This window comes from Anomaloglossus baeobatrachus, chromosome 1, assembly GCF_048569485.1.
Source record: "Anomaloglossus baeobatrachus isolate aAnoBae1 chromosome 1, aAnoBae1.hap1, whole genome shotgun sequence".
In the NCBI taxonomy this organism is placed as follows: Eukaryota; Metazoa; Chordata; class Amphibia; order Anura; family Aromobatidae; genus Anomaloglossus; species Anomaloglossus baeobatrachus.
In genome coordinates this window covers 608,934,920-608,953,935 of record NC_134353.1, presented here as the reverse complement: position 1 = coordinate 608,953,935, position 19,016 = coordinate 608,934,920, and the positions used below count along the sequence as shown (strand labels likewise).

Sequence of the window (19,016 nt, the reverse complement as noted above, 5' to 3'; positions counted from 1 at the left end):
TGGTCGTAGTTATGCTACAAATTCTGGTGGCCGGTCACCACCATGCCATGCACGCCTGATTTTGGTTTGCTTTGTATTCCTCCTGTTGGTAGCTGTTCAGATTCAGTTACCTCACCCCTTTCCACAGGCAATGCTAATTAAGCACCATCTTGGATCTGGTCCGCCTTTATCAATGGCTGCTGTTTGGCACTGGGAGGATCAGTTCTGATATAGTCCTGGTATGGTGCAGAGCTTGCTCCACATGCTGGGACCTGGGCTGGTCTCTATCCACAAGTGCCTTTTTTGCAACATAGAAGCGGTTATATACAGGTTACAGGTATGTGTGCTCTAGTATGGTTCTGCTTTTAACTTTATCTAGGAGGCCGCATGGCACATGAAATACAGAATGTAGAGTAGGACCCCCCTATTGAGATTTGCCGTGACGTTGGCAGGGGTGGCTCAAAAAATTGATCAATTATTTGCTAAAAATCTCTTTTTTTTTTTTTTTTTTTTTTTTTTTTTATTGTAGTACAGTTGGAATAAATCTGTGAATTTTCACTTTTTATATGATGCATGCCAATTTCAGATCGTGCTGGCTCCCCTCTCTCCCATTTAAGAAAAGAAAAATGCCACTGAACATGGTGTTATTTATTAATACGCAATGAATGGTAACTGCACTATTCAAACCCTTGCGTTGGTCCATGGTGGTTATACCACAACCAATTCCCTAAGAATTGGTATTATAATCCTATTAAGAATTGTAATAATGCTGTCTTTCGAGAATTGGCAGCCCCATCGCCTAGGAGCCATGGCCGATAGCCGTGCAAGGCAAGTCGCGGGTGGTCTCTTTATCGCAGGTTCCAAAGCCTGAGGGTCGGTGTCTTTGCCTAGGATCCCAAGCCTAATATTGGGTATCTTTTGTTGGTTCCCAAGCCATAATGTTCAGTCTAAGTAAGTGGTCTGGAATTGTTGCTGAATTTGCAACATAATCGGTTCAGAGAAGCTGTATTGTCGGCCCATTGCTGTTGCAGCTGGTGCTGGAATTATTGCAATGATCGACTGCTTGGGAATCCAGCATGTATCATTTCTCACAGGCCAGTGAAAGAAGCTAGCTGCTCCATGAGGATGCATAAAATGTATTAATGCATCATGGTCGTCGACTGAAATTTCAGAAATATTTCCAATCCACCAGTTCCTATCGTAAATGCAGGCAATGTATTGTCCTGGCTGGAGGTTTGCAATTGGCACAAAAGGCATTTCCGATCTGACAGATCCATCTACATGGGCAATGAAAGATGAAGGGTCATTTGACACCCTTGAAATGCAAATCTTTTTGTCATCAATTTCATTCTCCATCACTAAAAAATAAATAATATATGCATTAAAATGTAACAATAGTCAATAGGTTTATAGGTTTTTGATTATAATAGACATTTCTAGCAACAATACAACTCTGTAACATGTGATAAGAATCTGAAAATCAAACTCAAAATCAATGCATTACGTGCATACATAACACCATGTTCAGTGGCATTTTTCTTTTCTTAAATGGAGAGACTCCAAAAAAACCCCAATGATCCTTGTAGAGAAAAATGTGCTCTTTCAAATGATAACAGAATTAATATATTTTAGGGGTACCCTTTTTGGGAAATTTGACCTAAAAATAGGTAAAATTCGTTTTTTTTAAGTTTGTCATCATATGTGGGTGTGAATATTTCCACAAATACATATGCTTTGACCGTGATATTGCAGCAATGCAAAGTCATGAAGATGTTTGTTGTACAGGGTAAAGCACCAGTTCCTATTGGTTTTTGGTCTTGAGTTATATATGGGCAAAATTTGGCATAAATTTTATGCGAGGCGTTTTGCAAGCTACTTTGACACAAAATTGCGGCCGAAATATTGTTTTGTCATAGCCGGTAATTTTATCGCGTTTAGCAGCAAAAGTTGAGCTAGTATGCCAAATTTCAGCATCATAGCCAGTATAGAACTCTAATGGCTATGTGCCAAAGTTTGCAAAATCCTCTTAGCTGAAGCCGCAGCCTTGAAGGGGGCCTCCAGTGAAAGGTCAACAGTGCCCAATATATTTGAGATCTGGCCCTAAAAATTTACAGAACCTCTTTTCAAACATACATGTACATCCTTATAAATTTTCAGCAAAATCGGAGAACGTCGAGTGGGGACGATTTTTAAAACTGGTCCACTTGACACGGAATGACCCAGTAGTGAATATTGAATTGTCGGCTCTGGAAGGGAAAAGCGCGACCCCGAAGGAGTGTGCTGCCATGACACCGCCTCGGTGAGTATGCCGTGCTCGCTTCTACCCCCTATTCCCTCCACAAACGTTTTTAATCTCCGGATTCCAGTCCCCATTGACTTATATGGTCACTGGATTCTGGAGCGGACCTGACTCTTTTTAAAATCTGGCTGTGATCCGCCGGTCCCTGTTTTTGGCGTGTTCGATCAACTCTAGTTATGTTCAATGTACAATGCTACAAAATGGCATATTCTATAAATTTCTTTCTTGTTCTCTTTTATTGTCTTCAGAGATTGAAATGGTGAAATGAAAAGAAGACTTCAAAATGAATAAAGTGAAAGTGCCTACAGAAAAATGGTAAGTGCTGTCCTATTTTATGATGGAATGAGTCTTGATTGTGAATACTACGGCTGATATTAACGGTCCAAGTACGGGCCGCGATGTAAGGAACCATCACAGGTCTCCTGACCCAAAGCCTCACATATGTTTCATGTGTTCAGGTCAGGAGACTCTTCACCAGTCCGGCCAACGCAGTCCAAACTGAGACCGTGTTTGTCAGACAAGGGAAACTGGCCCAAGATATAGAATGCTTAATTAGTGATAAGAGATGTCTAGGTACTTTTGTTTTGAAGAAGAGACTAAAGGTTAGTAACGACTAATGCCAATAGCAGATGAAGGCCAAAACGTTTTAAGGAGACAAGGGTAGAGGAATCCTTACTCAAGAAGCAGCAGAAGTTTTATCACTGAGCTGTGAGGAACTGAAAAGATGCCCAACTAGTTACTATTGAAACTATGGTATTGGACCATGAAGAATAGTACAGCCTGGACGGGGAGAACAACATTCTTATGTATACAGACTGATGTGGCGTGATTAACCCTTTCGCGCCAGAGCCTGTTTTTGCCTTTGTGACCGGGCCAATTTTTTCATTTCTGACCAGTGTCACTTTGACAGGTTATAACACTGGAACGCTTCAACAGATACCGGTGATTCTGAGATTGTTTTTTGTGACACATCATACTTCAGGATAGGGGTAAAATTAAGACAATATCGTTTGTATTTATGTGTGAAAATATCAAACATTTTGCGATTTTCAAACTTTTAGCTTGCAAAATGAGACTTTAACTTTACTTAGTCTGATCGCTGGTATAATGCATTGCCATGCAGCAGCATAGCAATGCATTATATAGGCAGTGTCAGGCTGCAAATCGCCTGTGAGACCCTGCTGTTGGCAGAGTCTGACAGACCACTGTACGTGGCAGACACGGAGGTCATCATGTGACAACCCTCGGCTTCCCTGTGGTTGTATCACAGGAGAGGCGGGAGAGGTACGAGAAGCAATCACTGCTCCTTTGAAACATCTATGTGCCGGGATTACTATTGATCTCGGGACATGGATGATCGCAAAGAGTTAACATCATCAGAACCTGATCCAATGAGGTCCTGGTGATGTCTCCGGGCAGAACTACCGTTCGGCACCGGAGCATGCAAGGGGTTACGATCCCCTCCTGACCGTTATAATTTGGCTCTGCACAAAGCCCAGCAGAAGCAGACATATATTTCCCGTCGGCGGTCCTGAAGTGGTTAAAGGGGTTCCTCAACAGGTAGATTTTGGGAAATCCTTAAAATATAAAAGGATTTTCCCAAATTTGCCTCTAAAACCTCTTTTATATTTGTGGTCAGCATTGTGCTGTGTGTTTGAGATAAGTAAGGCCAGGTTCACACGATCATACGTCTCTGTGCATATTTGGACTGCGATACCCGGTCTAGAGGCAGGTCTCCTGAACAGAACTTACAGCCTCATGTGTCTGAAGGCTGTAAGATCGCGTTGGGAGGCCAACCGTCAGTCCAGGAATTGTGGTCCATATACAGACCAGGGCATACTTTTGTATAAATATGGTTTAAAAGAAAAAAAAAAGTTTGCACATAGAGGTAGACTGTTAAGAATATGTGCAGAAAAGAGGCAATTCATTAATGGACTAAGCAGGTATATGTTAAAGTATTGGGTTTAAAGAATGTAAAATGGGGCTTGTAACCTTATAGAAGTTTGCTTACATACAGGCGCAGTATCTAAGATATAGGCTCATGGATAACGTCTACATTAGAAATATTCAATGCGTCTTATTGAAGAGGGTAACATTCTCAGGGCTTTACAAGAAGGGGGGAAGCTTGATTACTCATGCATCATCCTTGTCCAGTTAAGTATTGCTAAATACTAAAGGGAATCTGTCAGCAGGATTTTACCTGCAAACTATTAATATGTGCATGTAGCTTTTTCAAAGACAAGTCCTGGAATAACTTTACATAGAAAGACCGTTCCTCCATTATGGAGAAATCAGAGTTTTGAATTGATATGCAAGTGAGGCTTTAGATCTGATACCTCTGTCACTCCAGCTCTATTCCCTGCCCAACGACGCCTCGTTCAGTATAACTGACTGACTCTATGCTTGATAGTTTTTATATAAAGGCTCATTATTAAGCCATGGAAAAACAAAATGAAAGGAGGGAGCCTTACATTCGTTTTTCTTACCCAATATATGTTACTACTTTGGGTGTAGCTTTTTGCTGTACTGTACATTTTTGACCTGAGATTGATGTATCCAAAATATTGTAGAAGACGATGATCTAGAGTTAGGTCCAGAAATATTTGGACAGTGACTGAATCTTGATGATTTGGCCTGTGCATGCCGCTATTTTTTATTTAAAATGAAACCGCTGAGATGCAATTGAAGTATAGACGTTCAGGTTTAATTAAAGGGGTTGAACAAAAATAGCCTATGAAATGTTTAGGAATTACAACCATTTTCCTCTGAGGCCTCCTCATTTCATGAGCTCAAAAGTAATTGAACAAATTAACCGTACCATAAATAAAATGTTCATTTTTAATACTTTGGGAGAATCCTTCGCAGGCAATCACTACTTGAAGTCTGGAAGCCATGGCCATTACCAAACTCTTGGTTTTTCTCATTTGTGAAGCTATGTCGGCCTTTAATGTAACTGACTTCAGTTGTTTGTGGGTCTTTTTGCCTTAAGCATGTGAAATAAATGCTCAATGGGGTTGAGATCTTGTGATTGACTAGCCCGTTGCAGAATATTCGACTTTTTTGCCTTAAAACTCCTGGGTTTCTTTTGCAGCTTGTTTTGGGTCATTGTCCATCTGTACTGTGTATCACCATACAATCAACCTTTGTGCATTTGGTGAATCTAAGAAGAAAGTATAGCCCTGTACACTTCAGAATTCATCCGGCTGCTTCTGTCCTCAGTCACATCATCAGTAGTAAAGTATTTTTCTATCATCCATCACTGTTGTCTTCCGTAGACATCCAGTCCTTTTTGAGTACCCAAGCTCACCAGTGCGCTCCTTTTTTTTTTTTTTTTATTTATTTTTTGATTTTATATTTTTCTGTAAAATTTACCAAACTGTTGATTTGGCCACTCTTAACATCTCTGCTATCTCTGATGGATTTCTTTTTTTTCCATCTTAATGATTGATTGTTTGTTTCTCTTCCATTGAGAGAGTGCCTTTGACCATAGGTTGTGGGTTCTCAGCAACAGCTTCTAAATGCAAATGCCACACTTGGAATCATCTCCAGACCTTTTCCCTGCTTCATGGATAATGTACAGTGAAGGAAATAATTATTTGATCCCTTGCTGATTTTGTAAGTTTGCTCACTGACAAAGACATGAACAGTCTATAATTTTAAGTAGGTTAATTTTAACAGTGAGAGATTGAATATCCCAAAAAAATCCAGAAAATCACATTGTATAAATGTATTTGCATTTTGTAGAGATTAAATAGCTATTTGATCCCTTTGGCAAACAAGACTTTAATACTTGGTGGCAAAACCCTTGTTGGCAAGCACAGCAGTCATATACATTTTTTTTGTAGTTGATGATGAGGTTCGCACACATGTCTGGAGGAATTTTGGTCCTCTTTGCAAATCATCTCTAAATCATTAAGATTTTGAGGCTGTCAACGCTTGGCAACTCGGAGCTTCAACTCCCTCCATACGTTTTTTATGGAATTAATGTCTGGAGACTGGCTGGGCCACTCCATGACCTTAATGTGCTTCTTTTTGAGCTACTATTTTTATGCCTTGGCTGTATGTTTTGGGTCATTGTCATGATGGAAGACCCAGCCATGACCCATGTTTTTTATAACTGAATGTTTTATTGAATTTTCAAAACAAACAAAGAGAAAATACATGGATATGTCCTGCAAACATGTGAGCAGTAATTTTAAACCATAAATCAGGAGACGCATCATATCATCCATTGCTATATTAGAAACAAAGAATGTAACAAGACAGACTACAATACTAGACAAAGAGACATAGGGAAGGAGGGGACGGAATAGGGAGGATGAGTATATCACACTTTCATCAGGACCATGGCCATGACCCATTTTTAATGTCCTGGCATAAGGACGGAGGTTGTCACTCAGGATTTTGCGGTACATGGCTCCATCCATTGTCCCATTGATGCAGTGAAGTAATCCTGTGCCCTTTTGAGAGAAACACCCCCAAAACATAATGTTTCCACCTCCATGCTTGACAGTGGGGATGGTGTTCTTTGTGCCATAGGCAGCATTTCTCTTCCTCCAAACACCGCAAGTTGAGTTAATGTCAAAGAGGTCAAGTTTTGTCTCATCTGACCACAGCACTTTCTCCCAATCACTATCCGAATCATCCAGGTGTTCATTGGCAAACTTCAGATGGGCCTGCACATGTGCCTTCTTGAGTAAGTGAGACTTTGCAGGCACTGCAGGATTTTAATCCATTATGGTGTAATGTGTTACCAATACTTTTCTTGGTGACAGTGGTCCCAGCTGCCTTGAGATCATTAACAAGTTCCCCCTGTGTATTTTTATGCTGATCTCTCACCTTCCTCATGATCTAGAGTACTCCACAAGGTGAGATTTTGCATGGTGCCCCAGATCGATGTCGACTGACACTCATTTTGTATTTCTTCCATTTTCTTACTATTGCACCAACAGTTGTCTCCTTCTCACCCAGCATCTTAATTATGGTTTTGAAGCCCATTCCAGCCTTGTGTAGGTCTATGATCTTGTCCCTGACATCCTTAGAAAGCTCCTTGGTCTTGCCCATGTTGTAGAGGTTAGTCTGATTAATTGAGTCTGTGGACAGGAGTCTTTTATATAGGTGACAATTAAGACAGCTGTCTTTAATGCAGGTAACGAGTTGATTATTAGTGTCTAACTGGTCTGTAGGAGCCAGAACTCTTAATGGTTGGTAGGGGATCAAATACTTATTTCTCTCTGCAAAATGCAAATAAATGTTTATAATTTATACAGTGATTTTTCTGCATTATTTTGGATATTCTATCTCTCACTGTTAAAATTAACCTACCCTTAAAATTAGACTGTTCATGTCTTTGTCAGTGGGCAAAGTTACAAAATCAGCAAGGGATCAAATAATTATTTCCTTCACTGTATTAATGAGGGAATAATCCATGCAGCCCAATAAGGAGTTTTTGAAATAATTTTCCAATTACTTTTGATCCCTTGAAAAAAGAGTCAGCTAAATATTAAAGAGCTGTAATTCCTAACCCTTCCTCTAATTAGGGAATAAAAACTGAGAATCTGCATCGTAAGCCCATATTGATTATATAACTGTATCTTGAATATGGTTTGGTAAACAACTAAAATGCCAAAACTTGTGTCACTGTCAAAATATTTCTGGATGTAGCTGTAAGGGAAGATTGAGGGACGTGTATAAAAACTACATTTCATATGTTATTAATTGAAATCATTCTAAATTTGCTCTGCTTGCTCCATGTTTTACTATTACATACCCTCTATATAATCCTCTCCCCATTGTTCACTACTTTACAAAAGTGGCAAGAGGTGAAATGGAACTATTCCCTCTTCTGATCAATTGGTCTCCTTTCTGCTTCCTATATGTGCGTCCTGAGCAAGGGCCGTCAGTAAGGTATAAAATGTATTAATTTGTGGTCTTATAAAGACTAAAGGCCACTTTACACGCAACGACATCGCTAACGAGATGTCGTTGGGGTACCGGAATTCGTGACGCACATCTGGCCTCGTTAGCGACGTCGTTGCGTGTGAAACGTACGAACGACCGCTAACGATCAAAAATACTCACCATATCGTTGATCGTTGACACGTCGTTCTAATCTCAAATATCCTTGCTGCTGCAGGACGCAGGTTGTTCGTCGTTCCTGCGGAAGCACACATCGCTATGTGTGACACCGCAGGAACAAGGAACATCACCTTACCTGCGGCCGCCGGCAATGAGGAAGGAAGGAGGTGGGCGGGATATTCCGGTCGCTCATCTCTGCCCCTCTGCTTCTATTGGGTGGCCGCTTAGTGACACCGCTGTGACGCCGAACAAACCTCCCCCTTAGAAAGGAGGCGGTTCGCTGGCCACAGTGACGTCGCTAGGCAGGTTCCTAGTGATGTTGTGCGCCACGGGCAGCGATTTGCCCGTGACGCACAACCGACGGGGGCGAGTGCTTTCACCAGCGACATCGCTAAAGATGTCGCTGCGTGTAAAGCAGCCTTAATTTTCAGCATAACATGTCTATAAAAAAGCTGACGCATTTAGGCTGGGACTACGGGGTGACTTTGGCCAGGACACGAGTCATGTTGCCAAAGGTCGAACTGTGCCGCTGTTACATCACAGCATGATGTAAGTGAATGGAATTGCATTGTGACCCCTATGGTACCGTAACAAAGTCCCAAAATGTCGAGCCTGCAGGTCGCAATGAGACCCTATTCACTTGCGTTATGCTGCAATGTAGCAGCTCTACCGAGGGATCTTTGGTGGAGTGACGAGTCGCAGCCAAAGTCATCTTGTAGTCCCAGCCTTAGGGATTCATCCCTTTAATTATAGCTTTTCCTTGTTCCCATGATTACTAAAAATATGCTGCAAATGTAAAAATAATCCAAGTTCACAAATATGTGGCTATATTGAAGTATGTGTGCTAGCATGGGATCGCTAAGGAACATCATTCTGTAAGTGACCTGTGCAACCTCCGTGTAAACAGGGAAGTTCCCATGTCACAGAATGTTTCTGCTGTGCTTTGCCGTTATCACTGAATCCTTCTAGTGCACAAACATTAGGTCAGGCTGGAAAGTAAATTGTGCCTTCGTCAAAAGCTCCACTTGAGGAAATGCAGATTCTAACAAATTTACTGGAATGCAAAGAAATTTTTAGCACTTTCGTGTATGAACTAATGCCACCACCTTCCTTAGCACCTATGCTGCATTCTAAAAAGTGAGAAAACAAACAAAAAGACCAAAAGAAACTGAGCTGTAACAAATGTTCGGTAAGCATGTGAATGGCAGCCTCAAGACTAGAAAAAAAACAAAGTGAAAAATTATATGAAAAATACCCTGACTATAAATAAATAAATTGCAAGTGCTTAATAACAGGGTACTTAGTATATACATTTTTGCAAAAAGGTAAGAAGCTGTCCCACCTCGTCATGGTGTACCCATCTGAGACAGTCCCTAACCTACTAAAGTTAAAAACATTATACATACCTGACTTGTGTCATATCAAAACTCCAATGTGAATGGTAACAAGTGGTCAGCTGGGTCCGAGATCAAATACACAGCAAAGTGGGAAGCAAATTGATTGCCCAGTCTCAGTATAAGGAGGACTGCGCTCCCATCATGCACGAAAGATGCAAAGACGAAAGAAAAAAAACAAAGAGAAAAATTGTATGTTTTTTTTCTAGTCTTGAGGCTGCCATTCACATGCTTGTAATGTTGCATGTTTACTGAACATTTTGTTATATCTCAGTTTCTTTAGGTGTTGTCTGTTTTCTTGCTTTAGTGCAAGTTGGGGGTGCAGCCCTCCTTATACTGAGACTGGGCAGTCAATTTTCTTCCCACTTTGCTGTGTATTTAATCTGGGACCCAGCTGACCACTTGTTACAATTCACATTGGAGTTTTGATATGACACCAGTCAGGTATAGAAAATGTTTTTAACTTGGTTAGGGACTGTCCCAGATGGGTACACCTTGACGAGGTGGGATGGCTTCTTACCTTTTTGCAAAAATGTATATACTAAGCATTTGCAATTTATTTATTTATAGTCAGGGTATTTTTCATACGATTTTTCTGTTTTTTTCTATTCTAAAAAGTGGTATATTATGCCCTGAGCCCCCTATATATCCCCAAAAAAACCTTTAAAATATCTCCCGCACTATATGCACGGTCTGATGGGAGTCATTGCTGCGGCTCCTGTCCCTCCTTTTCGCTGCTGATCGCCGTCCTCCCTATGTGATTGATGTGGATGAAGCGTCCTGCATCCTTCACATAGCTGAACATAATTTTGCACCTGCAGAGGGAGATTGTGGTTTGTGCAGGAGTTGTTGCATTAACACCCATCAGACCAGGCTGGTTGCATTTGTATACAGCGCAGGGGCTATTCAAAGGTTTTGGTGCTATATAGGGGAGGTCAGGACATAATATACCACTTTTTAGAATGCAGCATAGGTGCTATGGAAGGTCGTGGTATTATCTCGCACACTAAAAAACTGGTGACAGGTTCCTTTGAACATTTTCTAAATTTCTGCATACCTTTCCTAAATCTTGTTTGGATCCTTGTCAGTCATCAAAATAAAAGTCCTAAAGAGTCTGGTAAAGCGATGCGCTTTTATATTCATTAGTAATAAGGAGGTTGGATTCTGAGTTAAGCTCTGTGGAATTTATGGCACTATAAAAGTGAGTATTATTATTAATATTATTATTATACCAATAGGCATCATATGCCGTCAATGTGGAAACTACACCAAAGTGACTTAATTGAATACATGTAATTTTCTAAAAAGTTATTTAAAGGGGACCTTTCACTGAATTTTTCATGTTGAACTGTACGAATGAAAAGGTTTTTTTTGTTTTTTGTTTTGTTTTGTTTTTTTTTTTTTTTTTTTTTTTATTATTATTATTATTTTGCCTCTCCGTTGTGAAAATATTGGCAATCAAAGTTTTTTGGAACCTAATAATAAGTTAAGTTCATTAAGTCCAGATATTTTTTCACTGGGGGTGTGTACTTCTTCCACCTGTATGACACTGACCAATCAAAATCAATCAGCAACACTCAGCAGAAAGAAGACCATGCCCCCACCATATCATATAGCAGGTTTCACACTGTGAGGCATACATTAATTGACAGCTTGATCTCACTGCAGAGCACATTTTTCCTGAGTGAGGGAAAGGACAGTACAACTGTGTCTAGCGGTCAGATTAAAAACCTTTTTATCTTCTCTGGTAGTGCTGGTAGCTCAGCTTTACTACACATCCCCCCCCACACTGACTGTCAGGAGATGAAAGCTCAAAGGTGTCAGTAATCATACTCAAGTCTGCTGTGGTTAAAGCAACTTGTAATTATTCTGCTTTGAGATCAGACTGTCTGTTATTACATGTCTTATAAAGGAGTAGCCTGTTTTAACACTAGAAGTCCCAGAAATTTCGAGCTCCCCCCTGAAGTCTCGAAAGAGGGTCAAATGAAATACAATAAACAGAATAGAAATAAATAGAAACTAAATGGCTAAACTCAATGGAAAACAACAACCTCCTGTGGTGCGACAGTAATGGCCTTAATTACAGAACAAAAGAGGGTCATTATAGGATGTTAGCTAAAATCCTTCAGGTCATTCGACCCGTCTCTGGGTTCCAAAGGTAGAAATGTTAAATTACCCCTCTCTGGGACTTCTAGTGTTAAGCTATAGTGGGGGCTTGTTCTTTCTCTTATGTGCTGTTGCCTGCTTATGACTGAGCAATGAAGGGGTGAAATTTAAAGAAAATACAATTATTCTGCTCTCCAGACACTATTACTACATGTCTAGATAAGTGGCAAAATCTGTGTCTAGATAAGTGGCAAAAAATTGGTGAATGTTCCTCTTGTTAGGAAGTGTGATGTCACCAAATGTTTATAGTCACATGGCCAGTTGTATATATTGGCTAATCATTCTTCATAAATCTCAATTCGATAAATATTGATTTCTTATCTCATAATTTCTGTTGCGTCATTATACAGAATTTTATTCCGTTTTTGCTTTATTTCTCCAATTATGTTTGGGTTGTTTCTTTTTTAGCAGATGTGGCCTCATAGAGAATTATCCCGCAGAATTGAGTCCTTCCGACTCTTAGCTGTTACTCTAGGTTTTCGTATCCTCTCCTCGAATTTAACATTCCCTGATTGGAAACTTATTTTTGTCGAGCATCTGTTCCTAAAAAGTACATTACAACAGCCAATATGACACATGTATATGTGAAAGAATCCGGTGGGCTCAGTCACTGGTCTACTGTATGTATTGGGGAATCTTCTCACACCTGCTCCGGTCCCACTGACTGACGTCTGTTTTGCATCTGCCGTTAGTCACTGGTGGGAAAGGTGCGGACAACTTGGCATAGGTTTTTTTTTTTTTTTAAATAGGGCAATATACGGTAAGTAATAGCAATAATAGCACTCACCTCTACTTTTAAGCTATGTTCACACAGGGCGTTTTTTAGCTACGGATTTGCCTTGGTTTCTTCAGCGCTCTATTGGGAGACCCAGACGATTGGGGTATAGCTACTGCCCTCTGGAGGCCACACAAAGCACTACATCAAAAGTGCAAGGCCCCTCCCCCTCTGGCTATACCCCCCCCGTGGTATCACGGGTTCTCCAGTTTTAGCTTTGTGTGCGAAGGAGGTCAGACATTCCATGCATAGCTCCACAGATTTTAGTCAGCAGTAGCTGCTGACTATTTCGGATGGAAGAAAAGAGGACACATATAGTGTCCCCAGCATGCTCCCTTCTCACCCCTGGATGGTGTTGTAAGGTTGAGGTACCTATTGCTGGTACAGGGCTGGAGCCTGACATGCTGTTTTCCTTCCACATCCCCTGGTAGGGCTCTGTGGAAGTGGGATCCTGCCGGCCTCTCAGCTCTGACGCCGGGCTCCATCCACAGACCCATTAGAACCTGATGGAGACGGAGCAGGAGTACGATCAGGGACAGGCCCTGCATCATACAGGTACTCTGTGTCCCCGGCAGGCACAGACACACTCCGGGCTGGCTGGGTGTTGTAGTGCGCCGGGGACCCCAACGTTGGAGTTAGTGTCCCTACAGATTACTGGGGGATTTTTTGTGTATGGGAACGCAGCGCCGACCCCCTCTGGACCGGGCGGCGCTGCTGTGACTTGTGGTGCGCCGGGGATCCGCCGTCCGCGCTTTTACGGCGGCGGCGGTTATAAATTGAGTCCCCGGCTTTTTGGGCCTAGGACGCCGGCAGCTCCGATTCGTTCCCGCCCCCACCCTGTCATTCAGGGTAGGGGAGAGACGCTGTTCGCTAGCAGCGACGAGGGCTGGAGCCTGATTTACATGCTCCAGCCCTCACACTAGGCACAGAGGGAAGCAGGCTTCCCGCTCTTAGCCAGGAACGCCCAGGGCCCGCCCCCCTTCTCTCTCAGACGCCGGCAGCCATTACATGCAGTCTGGCTGGAGGAAGGACGCAAGGCTCTGGGAGACCTGGACTAGGGGCTATCTGGCGACCACACACCCGCTTTTTAAGCGGGCGGTAAGCGATTTGTCTGTGCTGGTCCCTCTAGTGCCTCACGGTGTATCGGTGTACTGTACAGATATATAGATATTGTATTTCTTGCACTGTGAGGTCGCTTCTGGCTGCATCTCCCAGATCACTCTGTGGAAGCAGCAACATGCCATCCTCAAAACGCAAGGCTGCCAAGGCCAGGGCTGTGTGTGCTGCGTGTGCTGCATGTGGGGCTAATCTACCAGCAGGCTCCCATTGTGTGCAATGCTCCGACCCGGTGCTGCTTCGCCAGCCGGAGTCAGGAGAGGTAGTGACCCAGGCTGAGACGCTTGTAAGTTCTGCCCCGGTGACAGGGACAGACTTTGCAGTTTTTGCGGATAATATGTCTGTGTCTATGGCAAAAATCCTTGAAACCTTGCAATCTATGCATGGGGCTCAGTCTTTGGGCACGGCGAGGCCTCTGTCCTCAGGTCCCCCTCACTTGGAATTAATCCAGCCCACAGGGGGGTCCCCGGCTTCACAGGCCGAGGATTATGACTCAGATGATAGCCCCAGCCACCCTAAGCGAGCTCGCTGGGAAAGACCCTCGACGTCATCACACTGCTCAGGGTCTCAGCGCAATCAGTCTCCCTGTGATGTGTCTGATGAGAGTGATCAGGAATCCATTCCTGGAACCCCTCTCAACCTGGATACCCCTGATGGGGATGCCATGGTAAACGACCTTATCTCAGCCATCAATAGGCTGTTGGATATTTCTCCCCCAGCCCCTTCAGCAGAAGAGGCGGCTGCGGAGCAGGAGAAGTTTCGTTTCCTTTATCCCAAGCGTAAATTGAGTGCTTTGTTGGATCACGCTGACTTCAGAGAATCAATCCAGAAGCACGACGCTCACCCAGAAAGGCGTTTCTCTAAACGATCTAAAGATACGCGTTTCCCTTTCCCCCCTGAGGTGGTCAAGCGCTGGACACAGTGTCCAAAGGTAGACCCCCCGATTTCCAAACTCGCAGCTAGGTCCATAGTTGCAGTGGAGGATGGCGCTTCACTTAAAGATGCCAATGACAGACAGATGGACCTTTGGTTAAAATCTGTCTATGAAGCTATCGGCGCGTCGTTTGCTCCGGCATTCGCAGCCGTATGGGCACTCCAGGCTATTTCAGCTGGCTTAGCAAAAGTGGATGCTATCATACATCCAGCAGTGCCGCAAGTGGCGCACCTTACCACGCAGATGTCGGCGTTTGCGTCTTACGCTATCAATGCGGTCCTAGAATCTACCAGTCGCACCTCAATGGCGTCCGCCAATTCGGTAGTTTTGCGCAGAGCCTTGTGGTTAAAGGACTGGAAAGCAGATGCTGGTTCCAAAAAATGTTTAACCAGTTTGCCTTTATCTAGAGATAGACTGTTTGGCGAGCCATTGGCTGATATCATTAAGCAGTCCAAGGGTAAAGACTCCTCTTTACCACAACCCAGAACAACCAAACCTCAGCAGAAAAAGTGGCAGCAGAGGTTTCAGTCCTTTCGAGGTTCGGGCAAGACACCATTTACCTCGTCCAAAGGGACTCAGAGGACGCAAAGAAACTCAGATTCGTGGCGGGCTCACACGCGCCCCAAGAAAGCAAATGGAGGTACCGCTTCCAAAGCGGCTACCTCATGACTTCCAGCCCCCTCCCTCCGCATCGCCGGTCGGGGGCAGGCTCTCCCGCTTTTCCGGCATTTGGATGTCACAGGTCAAAGACCGGTGGGTGACGGACATTTTGTCTCGCGGGTACAGAATCGAGTTCAATTCTCGTCCTCCAGCTCGGTTCTTCAGAACCTCCCCACATCCAGACCGAGCAGATGCTCTGCTGCAGGCGGTGGACTCCCTAAGAGCGGAAGGAGTGGTGATCCCAGTCCCTCCTCAGGAACAAGGGCAAGGGTTTTACTCCAATCTCTTTGTGGTTCCAAAAAAGGACGGCTCGTTCCGTCCTGTTCTGGACCTAAAACGGCTCAACAAACATGTGCACGCCAGGAAGTTCCGGATGGAAACCCTGCGTTCTGTCATTGCCTCAATGTCCAGAGGAGACTTCCTTGCCTCAATAGACATCAAAGATGCTTATCTCCACGTGCCAATTGCTACAGAACATCAACGTTTTCTACGTTTTGTGATAGGAGACGACCATTTTCAGTTCGTAGCTCTGCCATTTGGTCTGGCGACAGCCCCACGGGTCTTCACCAAGGTCATGGCGGCGGTGGTAGCAGTCTTGCACTCTCAGGGACACTCGGTGATCCCTTACCTAGACGATTTATTGGTCAAAGCTCCCTCTCAAGAGGCATGTCAGCACAGCCTGAATGCTACGCTGGAGACCCTACAGTCTTTCGGATGGATCATCAACTTTCCAAAGTCGACCCTATCACCGACTCAATCACTAACGTATCTTGGCATGGAGTTTCATACTCTAGCAGCGATAGTGAAGCTTCCGCTGGACAAGCAGCGGTCACTACAGACAGGGGTGCAATCTCTTCTGCAGGGCCAGTTGCATCCCTTGCGGCGCCTCATGCATTTCCTAGGGAAGATGGTGGCAGCCATGGAAGCAGTTCCCTTTGCGCAGTTTCATCTGCGCCCACTTCAATGGGACATTCTCCGCCAATGGGACGGGAAGTCAACGTCCCTGGACAGGAAAGTCTCGCTTTCCCAGACGGCCAAGGACTCCCTACAATGGTGGCTCCTTCCCACCTCATTGTCTCAGGGAAGATCCTTCCTGCCCCCATCCTGGGCAGTAGTCACGACAGATGCGAGTCTGTCAGGGTGGGGAGCAGTATTTCTCCACCACAGGGCTCAGGGGACGTGGACTCCGCAGGAGTCCACCCTTCAGATCAATGTTCTGGAGATCAGAGCAGTGTATCTTGCTCTACTGGCCTTCCAACAGTGGCTGGAAGGAAAGCAGATCCGAATCCAATCGGACAACTCCACAGCGGTGGCATACATCAACCACCAAGGAGGGACGCGCAGTCGGCAAGCCTTCCAGGAAGTCAGGCGAATTCTCATGTGGGTGGAGGACAGAGCATCCACCATATCCGCGGTTCACATCCCAGGCGTAGAAAACTGGGAAGCAGACTTCCTCAGTCGCCAGGGCATGGACGCAGGGGAATGGTCCCTTCACCCGGACGTGTTTCAGGAAATCTGTCGCCGCTGGGGAGTGCCGGACGTCGACCTAATGGCATCCCGGCACAACAACAAGGTCCCGGCATTCATGGCGAGGTCGCGCGATCAAAGAGCTCTGGCGGCAGACGCCTTGGTTCAAGATTGGTCGCAGTTTCAGCTCCCATACGTGTTTCCGCCTCTGGCGCTCTTGCCCAGAGTGCTACGCAAGATCAGATCCGAGTGCAGCCGCATCATACTCGTCGCTCCAGACTGGCCGAGGAGGTCGTGGTATCCGGATCTGTGGCATCTCACGATCGGTCGACCGTGGTCACTGCCAGACCGACCAGACTTACTGTCCCAAGGGCCGTTTTTCCATCAGAATTCTGCGGCCCTGAACCTGACTGTGTGGCCATTGAGTCCTGGATCCTAGCATCTGCAGGATTATCTCAGGGAGTCGTTGCCACAATGAGACAAGCTAGAAAGTCGAATTCGGCTAAGATCTACCACAGAACGTGGAAGATTTTCTTGTCCTGGTGCTCTGCTCAGGGAGTGTCTCCCTGGCCATTTGCATTGCCCAAGTTTCTTTCCTTCCTGCAATCGGGGTTAGAAAAGGGCTTGTCGCTCAGCTCCCTTAAAGGGCAAGTTTCGGCACTATCCGTGTTTTTTCAGAAGCGTCTAGCACGTCTTTCTAAGGTGCGCACGTTCCTGCAGGGGGTCTGTCATATTGTGCCCCCGTACAAGCGGCCGTTAGATCCATGGGATCTGAACAGGGTACTAGTTGCTCTCCAGAAGCCGCCCTTCGAGCCTCTGAAGGAAGTTTCCTTTTCTCGGCTGTCACAGAAAGTGGCGTTTCTTGTTGCGATCACATCGCTTCGGCGAGTGTCTGAGCTGGCAGCTCTGTCATCCAAGGCTCCCTTCCTGGTGTTCCACCAGGACAAGGTAGTGCTGCGCCCTATTCCGGAGTTTCTCCCTAAGGTCGTATCCTCTTTTCATCTTAATCAGGATATATCCTTGCCTTCTTTTTGTCCTCATCCGGTTCACCGGTATGAAAAGGACTTACGTTTGCTAGATCTGGTGAGAGCACTCAGAATCTACATTTCCCGAACGGCGCCCATGCGCCGTGCCGATGCACTTTTTGTCCTTGTCGCTGGTCCGCGCAAGGGGTTGCAGGCTTCTAAAGCCACCCTGGCTCGATGGATCAAAGAACCAATTCTAGAGGCCTACCGTTCTGCGGGGCTTCCGGTTCCTTCAGGACTAAAAGCCCACTCAACCAGAGCCGTGGGTGCGTCCTGGGCATTTCGTCACCAGGCTTCGGCTCAACAGGTGTGCCAGGCAGCTACCTGGTCCAGTCTGCACACTTTCACCAAGCATTATCAGGTGCATACCTATGCTTCGGCGGATGCCAGCTTAGGTAGAAGAGTCCTGCAGGCGGCAGTGACACCCCCGTAGGGGAGGGCTGTTTTGCAGCTCTAACATGAGGTATTTCTTTACCCACCCAGGGACAGCTTTTGGACGTCCCAATCGTCTGGGTCTCCCAATAGAGCGCTGAAGAAGAAGGGAATTTTGTTACTTACCGTAAATTCCTTTTCTTCTAGCTCTTATTGGGAGACCCAGCACCCGCCCTGTTGTCCTTCGGGATGTTTTTTTGTTGTTTGCGGGTACACATGTTGTTCATGTTGAACGGTTTTTTCAGTTCTCCGATGTTATTCGGAGTTAATTTGTTTAAACCAGTTATTGGCTTCCTCCTTCTTGCTTTGGCACTAAAACTGGAGAACCCGTGATACCACGGGGGGGGTATAGCCAGAGGGGGAGGGGCCTTGCACTTTTGATGTAGTGCTTTGTGTGGCCTCCAGAGGGCAGTAGCTATACCCCAATCGTCTGGGTCTCCCAATAAGAGCTAGAAGAGCTAGAAGAAAAGGAATTTACGGTAAGTAACAAAATTCCCTTCTTTATGCACATCCATGCTAATAAAACGCTTCTTTTTACATTCCCAGCAAAGTCTGAGATTTCTGAAATCTCATGCACACACACAAAACACCTCCAGGATGTTTTCCTGACGGTTTCGTGAACCATCTCCGGTTTTGCTGCGTTCTGAAAGGAATGAACATGTCAATTCTTTTCAGCGCTTTTGCCAGGGTT

The 19,016-nt window shown here is 44.7% G+C and overlaps 1 protein-coding gene across 1 annotated transcript in view; it reads left to right on the top strand.

Moving 5' to 3' along the window:
• The window catches only part of AGTPBP1 (ATP/GTP binding carboxypeptidase 1), a 245,618-nt gene that overhangs the window by 14,420 nt on the left and 212,182 nt on the right, over window positions 1-19,016 (top strand). Inside the window, exon 2 of the mRNA XM_075318445.1 lies at window positions 2,527-2,593. Within this exon, the coding sequence (XP_075174560.1) occupies window positions 2,562-2,593 (32 nt within the window). The 5' untranslated portion in view covers window positions 2,527-2,561. The remainder of the gene's footprint in view (window positions 1-2,526; window positions 2,594-19,016) is intronic.